Genomic DNA, 26,200 nt, shown 5'->3' with positions numbered 1-26,200 from the left:
CAGGTGGACGGTGCACCTGTCAGGCTAAATTGTGGGCAAAAATCCAAAACAAATCTATTTTAGACCTTTACAATGTAAACCTGTAACATTTAATTACAACCACATATTTTACCATGTTTCAAGCAGACACACCACATCAGACATTATTTATTTACTGATCAACGTCCATTCAATCGATGACTTAATCAATCTCAGCTCAGTTGTTACAGGTTTATAATCGTCAGAGGCGCCCCTGCAAAAATTTCCGGTCATTAGGCGACATCTTGTGGCCAAAGCTGGTTACTACATGAGGCGGACAATTTCTTGCATGACATAGGTTTGGAAAAGTTTAGCGTAGTGAAAAGACTGAAGAATCAATCAATAATTTAAACCGTAAAATAATAATAAGAAAATAAATATGTGACATTGTGATATCAGAAAACGTGCAGAAAACACGTAAAATGGTTAAACTCCCTGATAATGACAGAAAAAGAAAAATACTTTAAAAAATCCCAAGAAAAGGTGTATTTTGTGAAAAACCTTTTATTGTCTGATAGCCTGATAAATACATTCAGCCTTTTCATTTATTCCTTGATAAACACCTCCATCTGCTGGCTGAACAGGCTCAATGCAGCTTCCTGGACTGCAGTGTGAAAAAATGGCGACCTGCTCAGACATTCGAGCTATTCCTTCTTCCAAGAGCTTAAATAAAGTGAGGAGGGGTTCAGGTGGGAAGGGAATCTGTTCATGGGAACACATTAATACCACGAGCCAGCTTAACATTTGAGTTCAGGAGAGCTGATTCTCCTCAGCGTTTCTTCCAGGTGAATTTCTTTCGCGCTCCCTCCTGGCCAGGCTTCTTCCTTTCCGTCACTCTCGGGTCAGAGGTCAGCAGGCCAGCTGGGATGAAGAAAAAAGGATGAAACTGGATGGAAATTTTTGTCTCAATGCATCTCAGTCTGTCGCCGTGAGAGCAACGATTTCCAAAAGTCTGTCTTTCAGCTCTTTTGAAAGACGGCGAACCTACTAGAATTATGATAATGTGGATGAAGAAATGATAATTTAGTATGTTCTTTGCACATTAACTACAAATAGTGTCATTTGCATTGCTTCCACTGCTGCATAGTGTCAGTTTTTAGTGTTGCTTGACTTAATTTATATTAAAATCATTCTGCAGTGGCTTCAGACTTCCTCATGCAGTTTGTTTTTGCAGAGCGGTGTTTGAAAGGTGCTTTCAGGTGCTCCATGGCAGCACCAATGTCTTCATTACCACAGGCTGTTCCAATTTGTTGTAAAATATTTCTGGTATTAATCAGTAATAGAAATAATAGTAAACTTTCATTATAAGCTATAAAGTTCCTTAAAAGGAAAGGAAAAAAGAATTAAAGCCGACAGGTGAAAACAGGAAATTAAATCATTAAACACAGATAAAAACATGAAGAACTGCCAGAGTAAAAGCACCCACCCTGTCTCATGTTCTCCATCTCCCCCTCAGACAGGAAGCTGAGCAGGGCCCGAGAGATGGCGAGCCGCAGCGCCCCCGCCTGGCTGGACCGCCCGCCACCGCTCACTTTGCACTCCAGGTCGAAGCGTCCCAGCACACCGTTGAACTGCAGCGGGAACATCAGCTGCGCTCTGAGAGGGGAGGGGATAAACAGAGAGATAATAATGGAGAAGAAGAAGAGGTGGAGGAATGAAGTGTGGTTGAATAGGCGGAGCGGGAGCGCGTGCTATTTAACAGATAGCAGTATCAACGGCGGAGGCTTAGCTAATTTAATGTCTGCTTGGGTGACTTTTCAGACAAGCACAGAGGATCCCGGCGCTGTGAAAAGCTTTCTTTCACAATCTCACCACCACATATTACAGAGCAACTTCTGACTCAGCAGGAATGGGATAAAACCGTGTGTGTGTGTGTGTGTGTGTGTGTGTGTGTGTGTGCGTGTGAGAAAAGAAAGTGTGTTCTGGATGGCGTCTCAGGCTGAATGGCCTATGGCTGCTGACAAAGTCAATTGTCACCTCTCTGCTCCAATTACAGCCCGTCCTCACACTGCGTGACAACACCAGCTCTGGACATTCTCACACACACACACACACACACACACACACACACACACACACACACACACACACACACACACACACACACACACACACACACACACACACTCACGCACACACACACTCACTCAACTGTGTAATTAACTTACTACAAGGAGATAAATAAAAAACGAGGCGATGCTGTGAAGAGTGAAAAAGCTGCTTTTTAATTTTTTTTTTTTGGGGGGGGGGTCGTGGGGGAGTCGAACGCATCACGCTTTGCATTTTAAAGGAGACTGTGTCCGTGAATGAAGCAGCCTGCCATGTGGAAAGGGTCTGTGCACGCCTGTCCTACCTGTCTTGTAGCACGGGGAAGTAGTGCAGGTAGTCCTGGTCGTTGATGGTGACGCGTCCTGAGCCACAGTCTCGAAGAACCACGGAGCAGGTGGACGTCTTCCTGCGACCTGAGAGGAAGCACACCTTACGTCTGTTTCCTTATCATGCAGGCTGACGAATGACACCAAACTTAATGTTAAAAAATAACGATTTTGCTTGGAGGAGAAGCAAGTTTTCTACCGTCTGCGGTGCTGAAGGCCACCCCCCTGTCGTCCCTCTCCAGCGCCGGCATCATCTGCTTCGTGGACTGGCCCTCCAGTTGCTGGCGGTAACGCAGGACAAACTCCTCCTCTGTGGCGCAGTGGGGCATGGCCAGCAGGCGTCCCATCAGCTGAAGGAAGCGATCGTACTGAAGGAGACAACAAATTCTCTCGTTTAAGTCTGCAAAACTCCACCTCAGCTGTCTTTCATTCCTCCAAAAAGACAGGACGGACGAGGAGAGAACTTACGTCATGAGTGGAGATGTTCTCCACCAGCAGCACCTCCAGCTCCTCCTTCGTCAGCCACCTGCTTGTGTTGAGCGAGCTGATGGAAGACAGACACAAGTCCACAGAGGTTAAGAGCTGAGGAAGACAGATACAGCGCTGACAAAAGTCGTTCCTTGACTTACATCTGCTTGACGTCCTCATTTAAGAGACCCTTGGCTCTCAGACGATCTTGGTGTTTCTCTATCTTCAGGATCGTGCTGTATGCTTCCTGAAACGCAAAACAAAGCCCATCAGGGCACTCTGGAGCGAGCCAGGCTTGATCACCCAACATCAGAGCTGGGCCTCAGGAACAATCACGCGGCTGAATGGGAGCAAACACCTGCAGCCAGGGTGCAAAGCATCAAAGCAGATGGGCGGAGGATGTAGCAGCAGCTCAGTGTCCACGTTTATGGAGCTGAACACTTTATAATCACGTGTGTGTGTGTGTGTCATGTTTGGATGCACATACACCAACAGCCGCCGATGCACATCCTGAACCACTGATACAGGTTTTTATATTCATAAAGTGGAAATCTTTCCATTTTGAACAGTATCAGGGCGTCACCTTTCATTCTTTAGGGAAGACGGCCCTGCACAGAACAAACTGATGATTTAAGAGAGCTAATTTCCAATGAAACAGTTCAATAAAATCCTGAAATATTCTGGTGTCCAGATGATCAAAAAAACATGTGTTTAATGTTGCCCTCTGTGATCTGCTGATCACTTCCTGGACGCAGGAAGAAAAACGTCATTCGCTCATGTTCTACATTTCAGGACTGAACTGAACCCCAATAAATGGCAGGACAGTGCCGGGGCTCACTCATTATTAGATCGCTCTCGCTCTGGGAGTAACCCGAGGGCGAGTGCGCCGCATCGACGGGCGCAGCCGGAGACAGACGGAGGATTGAGGGGGGGGAGGGTGGGCATGCTGGTCACGTCCCGGAGGCAGACACCCCACCTCAGCCGCCCAGCGCCTGGGTGAGAACTCATTTCCCCGTCAATTATTCACCAGATGTTTGTTTAATTCCTTCTTGATAGAGTGTGCCTAATCCGCTGCCACTCCGACCAGCGACAGAGGGGTGCAGGAGGAGCAGGAGGGAGAGGAGGAGGAAGAGGAGGAGGAGGGGTGTAAAAAAAAAGCAAACATCAAGCAAAAACCAATTTTCTGAGCAAAAAAAAAAAAAAAAAGCTTAATAGAAAATCAGAAAAAAAGAGAAGGCAGGAGGAGGGGGGGGCTGCGTTACACGTTTGCAAATACAGGGCACTACAATGGCGAGGAATAATTTGCATGGATTGGCTGGATGAGAGAGGAAGAGGGCCAATATCTGGACAGGTTTAAGTCGAGGCTGTCACAGAGACGGACTATTCAGTAAGTCTTTGTATGCACAGCAAGGCCCTCCAGTTCAAGCTTTCGCTGCCAGAGAAGCCCTTAAATACGACTAAAAGAGGCTCTGGTGTCGTGCGTTTGTTTGCACGCGGGTTAAAGTGAAGGGGGAAGGTGTGCAGGGTGAGTGGGGGTCTCAGCTCCCCCAGGGGTTGTGGCCATAAAGGGCTCAGCGGAGCAGCGAGCAGGTTAATGCACCACGCTGGCTGAGCCCCATGCCAGCCAGAGGAGAGCAGCCGAGCAGGAAGGCTGCTTTACACGCCACTGCCCCCTCCTGGCAACACTCCTGAGGGGTGTGTGTGTGTGTGTGTGTGTGTGTGAGAGTGTGTGTGTGTGTGTGTGTGTGTGTGTGTGAGGGACGGCTGGTGATAACGGTTCAAAAAAATAAAAAACAAAACCCTGGAATGGACACAAGAAGAGTGAAAGGAGGAGAAAGAGGAGGAAAAATCAGGGTAGAAGAGAGCTGCAGACAGACAGCACGAGCCCTCAGACATGTCTGACATACCTATTTAAACCAACAGCAGGGGGTGCAGATTGCAGCTGCAGGGCACAATGTGTGTGTGTGTGTGTGTGTGTGTGTGTGTGTGTGTGTGTGTGTGTGTGTGTGTGTGTGTGTGTGTGTGTGTGTGTGTGTGAGCCTGGACCAACGTTCAGACATCACACCTCTCTGTGTTTTCAATACAGGCGCACGCCTCTTATATGTGAAATGTCTTTGAACAAGGTCGGCAGAGGACAGGAAGCCGAGCGTGAAAGCAAAAGATGGAGGGAGGAAGAGGAGCTCAGAGGTGAGGATCCACCTTAAAACCGGACCACCTCTGACCCCTGCTCACCTCGCTCCTCCCTCCCTACCGCACTCTGCTCAGGTGCAGCTCTCTGTGTGGAAAAGAGGATCTGATGCTGCCTCCCCTCAGGGACCCCCCCACCCTCTCCATCTGAATAGGAGATGACCTAAGGGTGCAGGGGGAGGCGGGTAAGGAAGAACCAGGGAGCTGGATGAAGATTTACCTCAGGGAGGAGCCTGCAGGAGCAGCAGTACTCACATGCATCAGGGAGTAGTAGGACTGTTTGCCGGTATAAAACAGGAAGTGGAACGGCCGTCTGTCCTCCCCCCATTGGACAGCTTTAAAGACAGGACAGAGGACCAGCTGTGAAGCACTTGACACAAAACTCATAATCCTGGAACCAATTTCAAGCCAAACAAATAAAAACATACCCCTCTGCTTTGGAAAGATCTCCTCTGGATGCTGGAAACGAAAGCAGAGGAGATTCTGAAGTCAAACACGCACACAAGCCGACAACGCACTATTTTTTTGCTCTCTTTAAGCGTGAAAATCGACGCCGTCACGGCCCAACGAGCAGTAAATGTGTGAAGAGTGACGCCGGAGTTACTGAAGTGATTCATCCACTGAGGTCAGCAGGTCCAGCTGCTGTGAGTTATTCACACCAACAGTAAATACTGGCTCACATATTCCACATGTTTATGCTATTTGCGATCGATTTGATACCCAGAATTCATGCATTTATGTCATCGCTCACTTCTGACGCCCTGTGCAGTACAAAACAGCTGGATAATAACACAAATATCATATTTCCAGTATTATTTCCACAACGCCCTGTGGTCAGCTGCACAGACGTACCTTCATGAGGGGCTGGGCCTTCTTCTCGAACAAGCCGGAGGGGAAGAGGTAGGCGATGCTCCTCTGTGGGCGAGAAAAAAAGATGGGATAAACAACAAGAGAGGAAACGGCAGTTTGAGAGACGCGTCGACGGCGGATTGTGACAACGGCGACATGTCCGAACAACAGAGGTCGCACCGACGGACGACAGCGAAAGTGACAGAAGAGGAGGCACAAGCTGCTGGCGGGTTCAAGGAAAGGCGAGCGTGGAGTGTGTGTGTGTGTGTGTGTGTGTGTGTGTGTGTGTGTGTGTGTGTGTGTGTGTGTGTGTGTGTGTGTGTGTGTGTGTGTGTGTGTGTGTGTGTGTGTGTGTGTGTGTGGCGAGGAGGAAACAAGCAGAAAAAGGCACAAGTTTATGGCTGACAGTGAGCAGAGGACACCGTGGACGTCCAACAGTTCACTCCAAGTTCAGCCTCCACTCGGTGTGTGCGTGTTGTTAGCAGGGCTACAGATGGCACTGGAAATGTGTGTGTGTGATAGAAGAGAGCGAGACAGGGAGTGTGTTGGCCCCCGCCACACTCATCAAGACAGTCTGTTCATCTCTCCATTCCTCCGTCCCACCACCTCTCCTCTTCCTCTGTCGTTTGTTCCTCCTCTCCGGCGGTTCAATTAGCGAGGCAGCAGGTGCTGCACGCAGGTTGCTGCCTTTAAGGCTGTCAAAACGACGGAAAGCCGGAGGAAAAGGGCCGGCCCGAGAACTGTGTGTGTGTGTGAGAGGCAGGAAGAGGAAGAAGTTAAAGGGTACAAAGAAAAGAGGGAAAGGGAGAGACAGGCAGGGAACAGATGAAGACACACCTGTGTGTCCCCTGAGCCTCAGCACAATATGGCCGAGATCCCAGAGAGGGCAAAGACGGACTGAATTTCAAGCCAAAAAAAGCCAAACGTTTGCAGGTTCCAGCTTCTCAGAAACTACAAGGAGACAATCGAATCAAGCAAATCCTAATATTTAAAAAGCAGCACTAATCTGTAAAGTGATGTTTCCTTGAATCTCTTGACAAAATGTTGGAAAATTAGCGACAAATTAAATATCTGCAATGACATAACAGAAAAATAAATGCAGGACATTCTGTCATTCGAGAAGCTGGAACCAGGGGATGTTTGGTATGATGCTCCATAGATGACATTAATAATTCATTTCTGTCAATCAGCTGATCGATTAATCAACAAACTGTCCGAGAGGGAGCCAAAAGGAAGCTCAAACTAACAGTTGACAACCAGTCATTAGAGATATTTATGCTTCTTTTGCCAGAAGTAATTTGGCTGTAAACATCAGATTTTTCCTCGCTCTTTCTCTCCGTCACACCTGAAGAGTCTGGACTCCAAACCACAGTGGAGGGATTTATCCAGTCCTCCCGAATTTTCCTCTTTGCCTCCGCACATCTGAGTTTGTGCTGCTAGCCGTCACTTTGGTTTTCACAGCCTGGCGCCAACAGCTCTCTTCATTATTTGTGAGGGACACTGGGGACCGCGCGAGGGGGAGGTGGGAAATCAAGCTAAGTGAGTGGAGCAATGAGGGCCAGTGCAGTGCCAAAATCTGAGATCAGCGTGTGGGTGTGTGTTTGAGGGCGTTGCTAATATTCCTGATGTGGTGGATTAGCCAGAGGTGGCCCCACCTGCCTGCTGCTGGTGAAAGATGGAGACTAATCAATGTTTAAATGCTTTGACCGCTTATGGCTTTAATGCTCTGGAAAACGCATTGAGCAGATCTTCAATGAACCCATTTCAGTGCTTAAAAATCAAAGCAGACTTTGCACTTTCTACCTTGAAATATTATTCAGATAAGTTCAACTTCGCTGAAACCAAATTCTCATTAAATTATGAGAAGCTGTCTGAACTAATGTGGCTTTCTAAATCTGGGTTTTTGTTTACGCAGTCACAAAAATGGAAGATGAGCCGAATGAATGTAGAACGAACACATGACACTTCCTCAAAGTGTAGAACAGTAAATATTAAAGGTCTCATGAAATGAACGCAATGGATGCAAATGACAATGCCCTCTGTCTCTTACATCTATGTCCTCCTGGGTGAAGTTCTCGGGGTCCTCTCCCATCATGTTAGCCAGGTGCCGTTTCCCGATGTTAAACTCCTCCACCTGCTTCTGGATGAACTCCGTCGTGAACTTTTCTGGCCCTGCAGCCGCCAGGTTCTTTCTGTGCAGGGCAGAGCTCACACAGATCTGCCTGCTCTGCACCTGAAGTTATGTAGAAATGTGTCACGTTAGCCAGAACATGCCACCTTGGAAAATATCTGGAGCAGCTACTATAGCCGAGCTCTAGTTAAGGGTCCAGTCATTTAATTTATGATAACCCAAAGTTTATCACACCACGCTAAAACCAAATGCAACGCTGGTTGATTATAATTTCACATATCCGTCAAACCAGTTTTGGCTGTCAGAAGCTGCAACAGGATGCTAACTCAAGGACGTCAGTGCTTGCGCACTGTGATAAATCTTGACGAGTTAACGTTTATTTTACGTACACAACTGGCAAATGTCTTAAAAACAAAATCGCACTTCACCTGTCGGCTTAACTGCGACGTGACTTTGTTGAAATTCCAGCTGCAATTCCCATATTTTCCGAAAAACAATCGTACGGTTCGCGCACCGGGCGCCGCCATCTTTGCCAGCAGCACTGGCGTCATCGGCGGAAGTATCAATACGTCAGAGACACGTGAGATGAATTTCATAATAAAAATGACAACAAATTGTGAATGTTCTGCAATTATTGTTCATAACCGAATGACGATTATTTTTTACTGCTTCATTAAAGCTTTTATTGGTCATCATGTCAGATATCTAGATAAAAAACTACAAAAACTACAACAAAAAGGCAGAAAAATAAACATGATTTCTCAGCTTTAGTGGTCAGCTTGGTGAAAAAATATTATTTTAATTCGTTTTCAAAATCTACAAAGGGAATTTAGTGTATTACACGCAATATAGCACGTTTTTCAATTCTTATTCTCAAACAAATTGAACCAGTTGCCTCTAAAGCAGCACAGATGTTGCATTTGAGTGCCTCTCAAAAGCTTTGACTTCTGTGTATCCTGTTGCATGTACTCAAGCATTCTTCAATGAGCATAGAAATTGGACATTCCCTCCACAGCCACTTCATAGATTTCACCACATTGACTTTAAATTATAAGTGTGTTTACAAGTTATATTTCTACAGATACAGACACAGCAGACAAGGCCGTTTTATTTAATCTATTGTACATTCAGACCGTGACAACTCAAATAAGGGACTGATAAAAACTGTGGTAAAATATTCAGATTTAAAAAAAACATCAGGAATGTAAAGGGAATGTGGAAATGTATGAAGATTAATTTAAAAAAGGTTTAAAACATCTCTTAAAAAAAAGAAGAAGTGATGTGGATAATCCAAGCCACATGACAGCTGACCGCAAAATTATATAATCTGCACAAAATGACAAATGAGATGAATAAAAATGTTTAAATTCCAACAAGGACAGTACATTTTAAAACAATTGGGTACAGTGACTTACATCGGCTGCTTCAATCACTCATCTTTTGTCTTTAATCTCTCAGACGTCAGTCCACATCACATCACAACGTCCAAGCTCATTGAAAACTTGTGTTCAGTGCGATCCTGGAAATTCAAAACATGCTGACCGCACGTTGCAGCTAAAAGCAAAATCTGCAGCGATCCAGCAGACTAAAGCTTTTCCTCATGTCTTTGTCTGAGGCTGTAAATTAACACCAGCCATCGCCTTAATCTTCAATGCTAAAACCACTTAAAACGTGTGCCTGCAGTTAAAAAAAAAGAAAAAAAGAAAGTGTTACTTTGACTCTTTTACCTTTAAATATTTGCAGAATATGACAAAAATGGAATATTGCATGTACATGTATGTTTCCATTCACGTATAAAACAAGAATCTTTGCACTTTCATTACGCTCAAATGAGCACTGCATATTTAAAGATGAAGCAGGTCCTCTTCCATGGAGTCCACCATGTTTCTACAGTGGTCCAGAATGGACAATGGGCATGTTTTTCACGTTTTTTATTGAGGGGTATTCAGTTGGCTGTAATCTGCAGCCTCACCACTGGATGCCACTAAATTTTCCACACTGGACCATTAACCAAAGTTTGAAAGTCACGTTGCACAGAGGAGGAAGTCTTGGTGTGGACATCCGTTACCTGGATGCCGACGGGTTCCAAGATTGACTCTGCATTACTCAGAGACCAGCGACTTAATGAAGAATTTGTTTGTTCAAAGATCAGCTTGGTTTCTATAGTTGCACATCTTTTTTTCTGCCACTGTTTCAGTCTTAAACACCACACAATCACCATTTTTTTCTTTTTGCACACAAACATTTCCTGCCAACACACACAATGATCAGAAATCACTCTGACCCAAGGCATCCGCTCGCACTTTTAAAGGCTCTGATGCTCCGTCCGGTTTAACGCGAACTGATGTAAGCACCATCTGTCCTCTGTGTGAAATCACTGACAATAGGAACGGCACTGTAAATGTCACGCCACAGGATTTAAAGCAGCCGATCCACATGAGTTATCAGAAATAACACAATAAAAAATGCTCAGTCACTGTCTGCCAAACACGCTGGCAAGGCGACACGTAAAACAGATTGTTTTGCATATGTGGTGCAGTCGGTGCTGGGCAGTGCAGAAATGGATTAGCACAACATTTTGTGGGGGTTCCTTGAATAGATGAGCACAATCTGCCACCTTAATCAAACTTTACAGATCAGGATGAAAATAATCTTCATTTCGTGCAGCTCGCCAGGTTTTTCCATTTGGCTTCACGGCCAGTTCGAGACACATGTACAGTCCTGTCATGCTTTCTCTCACCTCCGAGTTAACGCTGCCCATAGGTGAGAAGGAGAAGCATCTAATATTTATGTCTGATGAATTCTTGATTTCTTTTCCTGCAGAAATCAAAGGATAAGACAAGTGCGTAGCTGTGATTTGGCTTTGCAGGGAACCATTAGGCACTTAGCATGTAGCGCTTTTAGCTATTACTGTGTAGGTGATGCTTTTTTTGTCATCGTTTGTGTCATTCTATCATTTCATGGGGCACTAAGACCTTTATGTGTGAAACACTGTCATAACTTTTCAGTGACCTCCATCAAATATGATAACCATATCCAGGAATAAGCAAACATGACATTTTCCACTGTTGAAGAGGTGCTGGCCTGTTATAATCCATTCAAATAGGACTTCCTTTGGTTAATGTTACCTTGAGAGGCTCACCTCCAGTAACTGTGGCTCTCGGTGTGTGTGTGTGTGTGTGTGTGTGTTTTCAGTACAGTACTGTGCTGTGTTTACAGATCAATGCTGTGTGTCTTCACTTAGATCACTTTGATAGAGTTGGAACAGGAACACGGGGAGATTAATCAAAGTGAAGGGGCACTGACTCCCGGCCCGTGCCAGTCGATACGGCTGCGTGGTTAATTTGCCCCGAGGAGGGCTGTCGTCGGGCAGATGATAAACAGTGTTTGCCCTCCTTTTTAGCCACAAGCGTGCTCCTGCTCACCAAGAAAAATTGTTTCGACCCATGGTCTCTAATTTACAGTGGGGGGTGAGAGGTGGGACATAAATCATCCTTCTGCCGTGGCCCTTCTCTGACAGGCGAGCCACCGTGGGTGGATTGGGTGGAGACGTTCGTTTTGGTGAGCTCACTGTGGAGTTAGGTAAACTTACTTTGACGCTGTGACGACTGCGAACTTTTTTGTGAATGAGAGCCAAACAATGACAGTTGCTGTGAAGATGGCGAATTCACACTGAGAACAGTGACGTAGATTCATTTAGGGAACCCTGTGGGCGTCTCTTTTCATGCTTGGCATGTCCCATCAGTGCTTCATATGAGGCTGTAGCTCAGTGCCAGGCATCAGAGAGTTGGCTCTCATCCAGCTCTTCCAACAGATCTCCATATGGACGACAGGGATTCCTGCATCGTCTTGAAAAGGAAACACCACAATAGGCAACACTGACCTCCTCTGAATTTGTCCCGTCCCCAGATTTTGTGACATCCTTTTAATCGTACGGCTAAAACAGAGATGGAGCAAGAAATAATGGAGGGTATCACGCCGTGGAGCTGTGCCAAGTCCGCTCCTTCCCTCTCTTTCCCGAGGATGGAGTGCTGGAGAATTGAGGGCTTATAATACCAGCGAGCTGAGGCTTTGCTCCAGTCATCATTTCCATGCTGCTTTACGCTGATTCCCTAATATCCTTAGCGCCTTGCGTAGGGATAAGCCCATCGTGCTGAAACATGGCTGTCATGCCTATAAACCGTTCACAGCTCTAAAGAATCCATTATGGTTGCTCCACAAACATGGGGACTCAAAGGGCCACTTTGCTCAAGCTCATTTACTCTTTTAAAGCGTATTTATTTACCCTTAGTGCTGTGGCGGAAGGGATCTCCAGTACTCCACAAAGCATCACAGCAGGTTGTAATGGCGTGCTGAAGCGTAAGTGGTCATTTATAGCATGAATCACACATCTTTACGACACTGAGCTGCATATCTTTATGAAGCATATATTTGTTTATAACACAGCAAACACAGAAATCTGAATATATGAAGGAAGGATGGGAAGTCATGATGTAAGATTTAAGTGATTGTCATCTTTTGTTGTCTCCAGAACACAAAGGCCTCGGGATGCATTAACAAAAGAGGAAGTGGGATTTGAATGAAGTTTGAAACCATTTAATGCCGTTCAGAACGTAAAGTCCACAGATTTCTCTTAATGTGCGAAATAAAGGCACTCTAGAAAACACGCTGTCCCTCATATCCACCTATTACCATCACATGCATCGCTCCGCTCCGTTCGTGTGTCGATCCACATCACCAATGCTGATTGGCTTCCGCTCCTTTAGAAATAGAGCCAGTGATTGGAGAAGGTGGTCTGGAGGACATGCAGAGTCATTGTGGAGCCTCAGCATGGGAGCAGCAAAAAGGGCCGGAGGGACTCTGGCTTCACTCTGGAGTCTCCTCAGTCTGTATGTACCCTGCACGCGCGCGCGCACACACACACACACACACACACACACACACACACACACACACACACACACACACACACACACACACACACACACACAACCAGCACCATTTGCTAGTGTGAATGAATCACATGAAACATTTAATCCCTCCATTTTATTCTCTTTCCCATTTCTAACCCTCCTTTTTGTATCTATTCCTATTTCTATTGTTATTCCCATTTGTATTTCTGTTGCCATTTCCACTCCTATTCCAACTCCAATTTCAATACTTATTCCTCTTTTTAGTTCCATTCCTTTCCCATTCTGATCACCCCATTTATATTGTTTTTCCTATTCATATTTCTATTCCTGTTCCCAGTCATCTTTCCAGATCAATTCTTAGTTGTGTTTCTATTCCTATTCCATTTATATTATTATTCACACCATCATTCCCATTTTTTCCTCATTTCTATTCTTATTCATATTCCCATTTCTATACTTATGATACTTCCCTTTCTATCACATCAGTATTGTTACGCCAATTCAGTCATCCCATTTCCCGTTTATTATTCCAATTAATATTTGTATTCCCATTCCTACTCCTACTCCTATTTTCCATCTTCATATCAATTTCCCTTGACATTTCTATTCTTATTCCTCCCTCGCCTTCGATTTCTTTTACATTTGACTCCCATTTCTATCACACATCCTCATTCTTGTTCCTATTTCATTTCTTGATCTTGTTCCAGTTTCTATTCACATTACAATTTCCATGTTAATTTCTTTTCCTATTCCTGTTTCTTTTCTTATTCTTTTGCTGTTAGTTTGCTGATAGTAATTTCTACAGTGTCCACTGCTACAAGGCCAGTACTATTATATAGAATGCTGCCACTACTACTCTTACTTCAATAACAGTATGTATACATATATATACTATATATACTGCATATAGTAATACTGAGGCATGTGCAGCATTGTGCTGAGGTCCATTGCGTCAACACCCACAGTTATCTTTGTGCGAGGCAAACCATGCCAACCATTCTCATCCCCCTTCACACACACACACACACACACACACACACACACACACACACACACACACACACACACACACACACACACACACACACACACACACACACACCAATTCGTAGTTTATCAACAAGTATGGTCATTGAGTGGAAATTAATTTGCCACTGGTAATGGATAGAGACATTTTGCTGAGATGCGTAAAAACAGCTGAACTGCCAGCGATTACCTGCTGGAATCAGCCTTCATCAATATCAGGATAATTACAAAGCACTTCTGGCAGTGCGTGAAATGAATGGAGCGTGCAACAGATTGGGCGGTGGCCATAGATGTCTGCAGATATTAGGCCTCCTCCTCAGAGCAGCTCCACAGGGGAGGAAGCTACCTGAACAGACTGGAGCTGCTGCTGCTGCTGCTGCTGCTGCTGCTGCTGCTGCTGCTGCTGCTTCTGTTGCACCAGCAGGTTCAGGAGGCATTGAGAGGGCTTCATATTAAAACAGAATCAAACAGAGCTGACTGTGACTGAGCCTAACAGAAATGCACAGGCTTGACTAGAAGAAAACGGAGCACAGAAATTAGATAGAACAGCACCCAATGCAAATAAACAGAATGTAATGCAGAGAGCAAAGTGCACAGAACAGAAATGAGACATAAATAGACCATGAAGATGAAACAAAAGAAAGATCACGTCAGAGGGGTAGGAGAGTGGAGAAGAGGATGAAACCGGAGCAAAGGCTAGTGAAGAAATCAACCAGAGGAGAAGAGCACGGGAAAGGAAAAGTAGAGCAGGATGGATGAACATTTCAGAGAAATGAGATGGCAAATAAAACAGATTCAAATAAAATCAAAGAAGAAGAAACACAGACAAGTGTTCAAGTGTTTTAAATTAGCTAAAATAATGCACTTGACACAATTAAAAAATAAAAACAGGACAATTAAATAATTTATATTGGTTCATTCATTCATGCTTTCGATCACATCCCATGATCTTCTTCGGCGGATTTGCCCATTTGTCACGATGTAGATATCCAAATGTTCAGTTTCCTCAGCACTTAAAGTGAGTCATGTCCATGTTGGCTTAAAGGTTGAGGCTAAAGAGGGTTTCATTTAGACATGAAGGAAGGTTGCATCCATGCGTGGAGCCATCGCTGCCTCTTGCTTCTGATTGGAGGCAGCAGCAGCCGAGAGCTTCCTGAAACTCTGATCAGGCCTTGTCCAGACCAGAGGATGGGACTCTGTGAGGTGGTTAGAGTTGGGGGTGAAAAGGAGGGGTGTTCAGGGTGTCGATCCCTGTCTTTCCCAGACTTCACTTCCACCTCTCACATGGAACCACTTTGCCCCCCCCCCCCCCTTCCCCTTGCCCTCTCCTCTCTGTCCTCTCAGACAGCGACCTGGAGGCAGTATTGGGTTTCCTCTCCAGCTGAAGGGTTACTTCAGTCCATCCCCAGGATGAAAAGATGACTATTTCCCTCCCCGTCTCCCATCCGACTCTTTTTTCAGGTGAGAGGCTCGGGGAGGAAGGAAACTATTACATGAGGGGTGAAAGGGGGGCCTGGAGACGCAACCCTGCCTGGCCTGTCAGGGAGGAAGAGGATCTGGATCCGAAGCTGGATGGAGAGAAACCCGAGATCTCTGGAAACGGCTGGGAACAACCCAAGAAAAACTTCCGCCACCTCTCCGCCATCCTCGTCCCGTCCCATCCTGTCCGAAAGCGTTTCCCATATTGGCCTCAGTCTGCAAAAACCCCCCTGGACGGCGGGGGATCCCCAAAGGCCCACAGACTCAGACAAGCATGTGTGAAAGCTTAAATACACAGAAACCAGACTTGGGAACCGTCCACTTTTTTCACATTGTAGAAGTTCTGAGGTTATACTGCATGTAAGATTAGAAATAAGAAGGTTACTGTACTGTAAGGCAGAGATGGAGGTTTATGTTAATTGGTCCAGTGTCTGTGACCTCCTCCACTTTCTGTTTTGGCTGCGTCGACACCTACAGGTTCTTGAAGCATGATCGAAACCAGGCACAGCTGTTCGGCCTGCGGTGGAGGGAGATTTACATATCTGGGTGAATTTTTTAAATGTCGTACTGGATCTGAAAAGTCGGGGGAAATTCCATCCGTCAGACGCTCCGAGCGAGCTCTCGCATGCAGTCGCACATCAATCACCACCTTATTACAGAGAGGGATTTGGCGGAAAATAATGCTTTGTATCCGAGGAATGGGATTGTATAATTGCTGCTTGCTTGACCTGAGAGCTGGGGTGTGAGGCAGTTTGAGAGCATCGACACCCTGCTGCCATGTCTGTAGTTTGTTGTTGTCTGTGCGCTGCAGTGTTGCTTTCTCACAGGAGAATCTTCCCTCTGTGCGGGGTCGGACGACCAAAGGAACGAATGAACTTCACTGGTTTCAGCAGAGGGCGGGTGCTATCAAAATTTAACCACAGATGTCTTGGCAGTGTTTTGGTTGAAATGTAATGATTTTAGCTGAGGAAAGGAATCTAACAATAAGAGCAGCTGCTGTTTTCCTCCAAAATTAGACATTCAGATCTCTTTTTGAACAAACTGCAAAAACATTTTGAGATTCTCTGTCTGTAAAAATGTCTGATTTTCCCCCCATAGCATTTGGAGGAAGACCTGCTCAAATGGAGGCGTTGCACCTCACCAGGTGACAAATTGTTGGCCTGATTGAACTGAGGGACTACTTGCCAGGTTAATATCTACCATTGATCTTTTCATTGATCATTTGTCCCCCCGCTAATGACTGTGACTGGGCTGATTTTAAATAATATGCCTCACTTGTAACCTGACATCAGACGACGGGATAAGGATCGAGGAATGACCACTTCTCGGGGAAGGAAACCGCTGCGAAAAATCAGCTTGAAAGGCCAGAGGAAATTGAGACAATATTCAAAAGAAAAGGCTCAATCTGCAAGCTTTTTTTCCTGCTGATCAGAAGGGCTACGGACTACCACTGGGCTCCTTAACATCTGGTTGGGCAATTTATCCCGCTCTGACGACTGGAAAGGTTAAACCACTAAAATCTAATATTTGCCTAGAGGGGGTCAAAGCACTGCAATTACAAGGTACAATCGGCAAGGCTAATCAGCTAGTAGCGCATACCAGGGGCTCGGCTGGGCAAATAAGCCCTGATCAGAAGCACTGTTCTCTGCCTCTCCTGTTTACTTATTAAACCCTGTTCTCATGTTCAAGGGCCCCACTGCAGCCTCTGGCCCCATGCACCCCAAGGCACAAGGGAGTAAATTTAGCTCCTTACGCTTTTTAAATGGGACCACGGCACTTGGCTGGAGAGTAGCCCTTGTGTTAATCAGTATCTGCGGCCTTTGTTGCAAAATGATCTCAAATTACTTTCCTCCAATCTGGCAGGCATTAACACCTTGGGAACGGGATAGGTCGGGATTTTGTACCCTGAGGAGGGAAACTAAGTGCAGAGCAGTGAGACAGATGTGTGCGTGTGTGTGTGTGTGTGTGTGTGTGTGTGTGTGTGTGTGTGTGTGTGTGTGTGTGTGAGGACACTGGCAAAGGCCCACATAGGCGTCATGTCTCAGAAGGATGTGTGTGTTCCACTATGCTGTTTACATGATTGCTCTTTGACACACATTTCCTAATTGACTGAGTATCAAGTGCAGGATTAGTGTATAATATATCAGAACTGTCTGGCGCGCAACACTTTTGAACAAGGCTCGGGGAACAATTACTGGTAATTAAATATGTGCCAGTTACTGGAAAAGATAATTATGTCCTTGGTGTATAACACCAATTAATTACTTTTATTTCAGCGAGCAAAGCTTTTAAACGGCAGCGGAAGCCAGTCGAATGGCGCCCGTGTTTGAGTACAAGCAACCTCTGTGTTTGCTAATGTGGAAGTCGTGTTCTGCTGCCACGCAGACAAGCATTTAGGCGCCCCGCACGTGAAATTGTTTAAGTCAGAATCTGCTCGAAAGCCCGCGTTTGTTGTGGAGGAAGAGGGCAAATTGCGGCGGATGCAGACGTTTCAAAAACAAGCCTGAGAAATTGACAGGAGCGGTTCAGCACTGTGGTATTAGCTGCAAACAAGCTCTGCCAAGGCTACAGTCATAATGTTTTCACCTCTCTGCTCTCCCTCCTTAGGCATTAAACATTGACATAATAGGTTGAATGGAAAAGAGTCTTCTCTGGGGAGGGCAGAGCTCAACTCTCTCTTGCTAAGAGGATTGGTCAGATTGGATATAGAGCCGACGAGGAATCATGAGCGCTCCACATATCCTCACACCTTCTCCCTCTGTGCTTACAACACCTCACCACACCAAGATAGCGGCGCCAGATTAGCCGTAAACCTTCCCCTCCCCTATACATTCCAACACTAACTGCTTCGAATCCCAACATGCACACCCTGCTCCCATTCACATATCAAAGCGTGGTTCAAGAATCACAGAGGTGGAAATGCGTGGATTAGCAAATGATCTCATTTTGGACGTCTGCCTCTAATGTCTAACTTGGAAATACCTGTGGCTGATCATTAGTAATCTATTAAATCCACGGCCTAGAAATGGTTACACTGCGAGTCCCTCTGAGGTGAATGTGGCTGGTGCTGCTTTTCCAATCCCCCTCTCGCTTTGGTTAATGAGATACAGAGTCAGACGGCCCGAGCGTGCTTTCTCTTCCTCCACCTCGCTCTCTTTCTCTGGTCCTGCAGCACACGGTACACTCATTTTTATCTGCCAGCTCGCTCTCGTCGACTCCTGCACCAACAGCTTAATCCACGCATCCGGCCTCCTCCAACAATCACTCTGTCAGTAGTGTACGGCTGCGTGTGTGTTCATGCTAAATGTCGATGTGTTCAGAAGAGCATGGCAAAATTATTCTGCTATGTAGGTGTGTGTGCGTACAGGCTGCACGCCTATGGGAGTGTTTGTGTTTGCAGGTGTGCCTCTATAAATCACATTGTGGGGACAAAAATCTGTTGGCACGCTGCATTGTGACGACTTATTTTCCTTTTGGTAAAAAAAACAACAAAAACAAATCCTCATGAGGTCAGCCGTTAAATTTCAGGATTGAGACATGAGCTGCATCCCAATTCCATGCTGCACATTACAGGATGCATATATGTGTGTACACTACTCTTTATAGTATATTGCTTTGCACTTGACAAGAAATTGACATGCTTTACTGTTTTATGCTAACAGGAAATGATGCAACGTGCGCACCATCTGGCAGCAATAACATTGTGACATTACAACGACAGCGACCGTGAAACTTCACAAATTAAAGCAAAATGTTTTTTTTTTAAAAAACAAATATTCAATATGTCTAGTTTCGTGAAGCCTTTCTCTGTCTCACCGGCATTTGCAATTTATTTAAACCTTTCGCAGCTGTGAGTAAAACCTCTGTTTCCTTTCTGTGCATTGCTCTGGGGGACAGTAGTTGACATCAACAGTAAGCTTCTTAGTAGGTATGTGTATTTTTTTTTCAGTTTTCCAGTATGAACATACTCCAGACTCAAAACTTCCTTGGAGTATCTTTTGGGTTAAGGTCAGAGTAAGACTGATTTTAGGGTTGGGTCGGGTTGGTATGTTGTGGTCTCCAGGGAATGAAAGCAATGTACTTGAATCTGTTGATGAATGGGAGTGAATGCATGTGACTCGCTTCCTGCTTTTCTTGTATTTCATGCTAAAATATCAGCATGCAACACGATATCCGTGTGTGTGTGCGTGTGCGATGTGTGTTTGCCAAAACACTAATGTGAATGCTTGCAGGTGGACTGTATTCCTGTAATAACATTGTGGGGACTCACCTCTTATTTGGGGATTATTAGGCATGTAGCGGTGATGGTTAAGGTTAGGTCTCGAGGGAATTAATTATGTCCTCCTAAATTACAAAAAGAAGTTTGTGCGTGTGTGTGCGTGTGTGTGCATGTATCTCTTTCCTCTCTTTCTTGTATTTCGGGACTAAAATGTGACCAAATAATGTGAGCAAATAAGACCCCAACACAATATTTGTGTGTATCCTGCACCATGCCTGTGTGACTGTTCATGTGCATGTAATGTACAGGATATGTGTGTTTGCAAGGATACTTCTATTAATCATAGGGACAAAAAAAACATGTGTTCGCACAAGGTCACATGGTGGAGACTCACTGCCCATTTAGAGGCAAAAAGCAGGTCCCCACAAGGCAAACCATTACAGGTTAGTGCGAAGTCGCTTTTTCAGGGTTAGACGTGGAGTGGTTAAAGTTAAAGTTCCAAGTCTGAAGGAAATTAATTCAATTCACTAGATCGTCCTCCTAAATGGGGAGAATTTGTGGAAATGCATGTATGAAAATAAGACCACAGCTCCAAATTGGTGGGTGTATCCTGGTATGCCTGTGCAGCTGTTTCTTAGCCAAAAAGCATGTTACACATATAGTATGCACATGTGGATGCTCATTTTTGTGCATGCTTGTTTGTATGTGTTTTGTGTGTGTTTGCAGGTCAGCTGTGTGTGTGTGTGTGTGTGTGTGTGTGTGTGTGTGTGTGTGTGTGCTGGCTCTCTGGAGGGGCCCAGTGTGTGTCACCACGGACTCGGCTCCCCCTGGATCTAAGCAGTATTGACAAACCTATCAGAGCCGGTGATGCATCGGGCTCCCTGCTCACTCCCCTCCGCCTCACCCTCCCGCCCTCAGCGGCGCTGCGGGGCTGTGCTGACATGCTGTCACCTTGGTAACTGCTGCCAGAGAGAACGGCCTGCTGGGATAGCTGACCCGAGCTGGCGGCCGGCCGGCGAGCTGCAGCAGGAGATGTCACCGGCGGACCCCTGAGGACCAGCTGACCCCTGCCTCTGTCCCCGACCATCGATCCGTCTGCTGCTGAGATCCGTCACCACCCGGGACGCTCGCTGGTGTAGGACAGGGCACACACACACAAAGAAAACACACACACCCATGCTTTAAAGGGTAATTCCATTAGTTTTAAACCTCTGCCATATTTTTTACATATTTTGCCATCTAAATGACTAACAGCCGCTCCAAAGCAGCCTACAATGTCTGCAACGCAATCCTTGAGGACAAACACACCCGTCAAAGTACATACATCCACTGAAAGTGTGTTTTTGTGACTGACAGGCTCAGACTGTCAATCCAAGTGTCTGATGACATTGTGAAAGGGATCCCTACAGAGACAAACCTTCCTGTTAAAGAGTAAGATCCTTTTTGTTTAACCAGAAACAGCCGTGACATGGCTCTCCTCAAAGCCACCAGACTCCATTGACAAAAACAATCATTTTACCTCGCAGAACGTGGGCGTTGCTGGTCAGCCTCTGCCTCCATGGGTTAGTTGGTTTGTGGTGTTATGTTGCTTTGGTGTTTTAGTCGTAGTTAGGAAACAGGTGTGTCTTTGTTGGGATCTTTTCCATAATGTTGTCAGTCACAATCTGAGCCTGACAGTGGAAAAACACACACTTGAAGAGGACATACTTTGATGGGTGTATTTGGCCCCCAAGGATTACGTTGCAGCCATCGCAGCCCATTTTGTGGCTGCTGGCTGAGATGATCTACTAATAACTAACTAATTCCAAAACTTCTTGTACCTATAAATCATTTAGACCCCAAAATATATAAAATAGGGGGCCGAGTTGAAAAATACTGGATAACTTTTACTGAATTTGTCGACTAGCCCAGAAAGCCAAAACCGATTCTGATCTTATTGTTCTCAGATGATTTCGAGATGTGTGTGCCTTCATCCAACTCAACAGCAAAGCTGCCAAATGCCAAAAAATGTCCCTCAAAACCTTTACCTCAAAGCCTGAACTACAAAAACATCTGCCTCCGAATCTCTCTGTTCAAGAAAGAAGTCATCCTCCATGTGATGCTTGTGCTCATAAACAGAGAGTCCTGGCACATCTTTGGAGAATCGCTTCTTCTCTTCTACTTTTTCGACGTTACCAAGTCATTACTTGGCAACTTCTGAATCCCTCTCTCTGTATGATGGCTCCCGGAGCCAACACAAACAGCGATTGTTGGCACCGGCCCGTCGGCGGCTGTGGGCGTCAGTCTCTGCGAATGTTCGGACTCCTTTGAAATGCTGACCAGCTTTTTGACACGAGGCTCTGGAAGCGGCGGAGCTCACGCTGCGAGATGCGGGGCCCGGCTGGACGCGGGGTGGAGCTGGGTTCAGTTCTGGGTTGAGAGGGATTGTGGGTAGGGACCAAGGCGTTTTGCATCACAGGCTGAGCTAACCCTCACTGGGAAATTTGTTCAAAGATAACTTTATGGACACATGCCACTCATGCTGCCAGGTCCTGAGAAGATTGTTCTGAGGAGATTTCCATTAGATGCATCTTTTTTTTTTTTTTTTGCTGCATTTCTAAATGAAATATATCTAGAAATGCACCATCTTGCCAGATTTAGGGATACAACTGCTCAGATTAATGCATAACTTCACAATTCAGAGCTTTTACTTTTGATGCATCTGTTGCACATACTTTCACTTCATGTTTGATTACAAGTGTCCTATTTTTTCTGCTTTTACCTAATTAAACGATATCATTTCTTCCTCAACAACTGAAATATTGCATATAAGACTTAACAAGACGATCCCCTGCAGCAATGACACCCATGGGAGTGATTACGGATGCCATCAGCACCAACAAAGTAGCCCAAATCACAATAATCCTCAAAAGGTATTATGGCTCTTTGCACAATGCTCTCCCAACACATGTGCGCAGACTGAAAAGCTGTCTCTCACGTCACACGAATAAACAACAGGGGGAGATGTGAAAGATCACTAACTAGCTTCCTGGCTTCCATGGCAACTGATAAAGCAGAGTCGGCCGTCTTTTATGGGGGATCATCAGCGCGGGTGGAGCACGTGTTGAACCCAGGCTGAAACAAGACGCTGCATGTGTGAGACTGAATTAATTTTAGACACAAAACTGCATAAAAAAACAGAAAAGTTGCACAACAGAGTTCTGCAGGAAGCCAGTTAAGGTTTAAAAATGGTGTCTGAGCCCGAGCATGCTGTCGAGGAAACCTAGAAAAGCAGCTTTTCATCTTTTTTTAAAAAACTTTTAAGCTTCTGAAGTAGATTTTTCTAATTCAAACTCACCAAATTTGGAGATTTGGAGACTTCCATGTTTGATGAAGCTCATTCTTTCACATGAAGTGATGGATTAAAACCCACTGAATCATCTGATATGTTCCCAAAGTTGAAAACTTAGCTTCTAAAATAAAAATAATAATGAAAAAAACATGTATACAAATACATGAACATGATATTCATCCACTTGGCTAAGATCATCTGCGCCGTTTAACACGGTAGTCAGCAAAAAGTGCAGTGGGGCAGTTTTAAATGATGGTAAATAGACTTTGATTGAATTGATGAAGCAACATTTTCAATCAAATACTTTTAAAATAGACTTCCTGGAAAATTAACATACAAGCCTTACAGCCTACAGAGCCTTAAAAAACATGCAAAGCGGCTACAAACTCTTCCAAAACCTAAGTCCTCCTCATCCAAACTCCATCAAAATGTCATCTTGATTAATTAGCTTTGATTAAGGCAGCTGATTCTGGTGGAGATAATGACAGCAGCGTTTGAACTGTGGAGGCAGCCCAGACGGCCACTGGGTGGCGCTGCAAGGTCAGGGAAACTGGAGAGGAGCGCTCCTCTGCTGTGCATTTCATTAAGAAGGACGGGGGGGTGTTCTGGATTGACTATGGATTAGAATGAAGTATTTTATTCTGGAAATAACGTTATAGGAATTATTGATTCAATCGCTTTAATTCTAATGACAGAAAACATTAATAAACCATATTTTTTTAGGATTTTAATCAAGTGATTCTACTATTTTAAACTGTTTCTTTGCCACAACAAGAAAATGAGAGACTAAACTGTTTCTTCAGGATGTATTTTGTGAGAGAAATAATGCGTTCAGCTAAACATGTCCAAACACAAGCCGTGAAGCAACTCCTCCATTTGGTTCAGGTGTGTGTGTGTGTGTGTGTGTGTGTGTGTGTGTGTGTGTGTGTGTGCGCGCGCGCGCGCGCGTGTGTGTTGGCTTGACCTACAGCAGAGACCAAACCGCTATTATTTCTACTTTCCACAGTGCTACAGTGTGTGTGTCTATGGGAAAAGTGAAATAAATGCAATCAGGCGCTCATAAAGTCCGCACAATGTCCGCGCGCGGATACAAACAGACTAGAAATTAAAGGATGGATTGTGTATAAAAAGTCTGAAAGTTGTAAAAATCAATATTAATGGGAAATTATTATATGAGAAAATTTATATATATTGCTATGTCACAAAATATCATATATATATATATGAAGGGGATTATAACGGTAAAACGTCACTACTAATTTAAGGGGAGAAAAAAAACATTTTGGAGCGACATTAAGCCAAAACTAGAACATTAAAAGTCATTCTAAACTCCCACAGTAGTATTATGTTTTTCCCTCCATCATTGTGGCCGCAGTTTAAAAGCTTCATTGTGATGTTTGCAGTCAAGTTTCTTCCTTTACTTTAAATATCTACGCAGAAAATGGTCGATATTTGCGCAGGAAGGCTGTGGGACGTGGAAACTGAATCTAACAAAATCACTCATGTTGCCGAATTACAGGCGTTAAATCCGCATTTGGAAAGAAGAAGAAGAAGAAGATGAAGAAGAGGAGAAACATTAGACTCCAGCATGAAGGCTTTTGAAATGCAGACAGGCAGATGAGATGCTGAAGCACATTACCTCTGTGTGGCTGAGCTGCCTGCAGACTCCATTCACCCCTCCTCTACCTATCCATCCTGCCTGCTCACAAAACCATGACCTTCACAATTTATAGAGAGGAAACCCCCGAGAGTCACGTCATATTTGAAAACGTCCTCCTCGTCTTTCTCTCCTCTTCTTCTTCTTCTTCTTCTTCTCTCTCCTCCTCCTCTTCTTCTGCTGCTGCTGCCACTAAAACGACTTGATAAGCCACATTTACATGGAGGCCTGTTATAATCCTTTCTTTAGATGTTCTCCTAAATTTTATTGCTTTTTACAGAGAAAGTGCCCTGTAAATATCGTGCACTATATAAACAATAATAATAATAATAATAATAATAATAATAATAATAATAATAATAATAATAATAATAATAATAATAATAGTGCACAAGTTAAACACTAATGAAAGGCCAATTTGTGTATATATGCATTAATTTTAACATGTGGCAAGAAGCATAACAAATGGGAAATTTAGATTTTCATTAAATTAAATAAAATTAACTAAATAAAGACGCTGATTCCGGAAGTAAAAATAATGTAAATCGGAATAATCTTTTTCTTAAAAAAAAAAGAAAAGAAAAGAAAAAAAAGCATCTTATCGTGTTGCCACGATGACAACGACACAAACAAGGGATGAATCCAAGAAACACTCCACCACACTTACTGTAAAATAACAGCAGTAATGGTGATCAAAAGTCAGCAGTCACCAACCAGACAGGAGATTTTCTGAGCGTCTTTTTTTTTTTCTTTCCCGCAGCACAGATAAATCCATGTGGACGTGGAAGAGGAAGGCTCCCTGTGGAGAACAGCTCAGAATAATCCATATTCATGCGCTCGACACGTGGAGTAAATACAGTATGGGGGGGGGGGGGGGGGGGGGGGGGGGGGGTAGCATTGTGTGGATGCACAGTTTCAGCAGGTTGGAAAAGAGCCTGACGCCATACATTCAGCGTGTTTCAGTGACACAGAGGAACTGCAGCGGATGATGGAGCACAAAATATCTCCAATATGAACAGCCTATTTCAGATGGCTCAAATGCACACAGATAAGAAGCCTCAGCCTGTGTGTGTAATTAAAAAGTGCGCATTATATAGGAATATGTAACTGTAAAGGTGTAGCCTCATAATAAAACATGATGCTTACAAGTATAAAACGGTATTTCTGAAGCAATATGATGAGTATAAAAGCTATTAATTAAAGGCACTTAAGTTGGGCCTGAAGCTACAATCGTGCCACAGTGTAAAGTGGAACAGATGTTTATTTTCTGATTAGAATTTGCTCTGATTTCTGTATAAAATATCAATTTGTGTCATTAGACATCATGTGTGTTAGATCTCTGTGGCTCCAACACTGTCAGAGGCAGGGACTGACAGCCACCTGAAATATTCATAACAGCAAGGCATTAAAAGTTAGCTTTTACGGGACCGATCCGGAGTCCCTGCACTCCAAGTCCCTGCTGAAGTCTTGTTTTAAAGAGCAGAGTGGTGTGACAACGAGCGGCTTTAATTAGCGCCAATGGGCGCGACGAGCCTGTTGGGCCACTG

The 26,200-nt window shown here is 44.6% G+C and overlaps 1 protein-coding gene across 1 annotated transcript; it reads right to left on the bottom strand.

Moving 5' to 3' along the window:
- Window positions 1-119: 119 nt before the first annotated feature.
- mrps9 (mitochondrial ribosomal protein S9) lies at window positions 120-8,574 on the bottom strand. The gene is made up of 11 exons (XM_070957609.1): window positions 8,457-8,574; window positions 7,948-8,130; window positions 5,901-5,963; window positions 5,477-5,507; window positions 5,304-5,383; window positions 3,023-3,108; window positions 2,862-2,937; window positions 2,593-2,761; window positions 2,372-2,480; window positions 1,445-1,614; window positions 120-879 (listed from the first exon to the last, which is right to left on the bottom strand). The coding sequence occupies exons 1-11, from the start codon at window positions 8,553-8,555 to the stop codon at window positions 788-790; spliced, it is 1,158 nt and encodes a 385-aa protein (XP_070813710.1). The 5' UTR covers window positions 8,556-8,574; the 3' UTR covers window positions 120-787.
- Between the last annotated feature and the right edge of the window lie 17,626 nt (window positions 8,575-26,200).

Source organism: Chaetodon trifascialis, chromosome 24, assembly GCF_039877785.1.
Source record: "Chaetodon trifascialis isolate fChaTrf1 chromosome 24, fChaTrf1.hap1, whole genome shotgun sequence".
Taxonomy (NCBI): Eukaryota; Metazoa; Chordata; class Actinopteri; order Chaetodontiformes; family Chaetodontidae; genus Chaetodon; species Chaetodon trifascialis.
The sequence above is the reverse complement of the archived record's forward strand: the minus strand, read 5'-3'. Positions and strand labels throughout refer to the sequence as shown.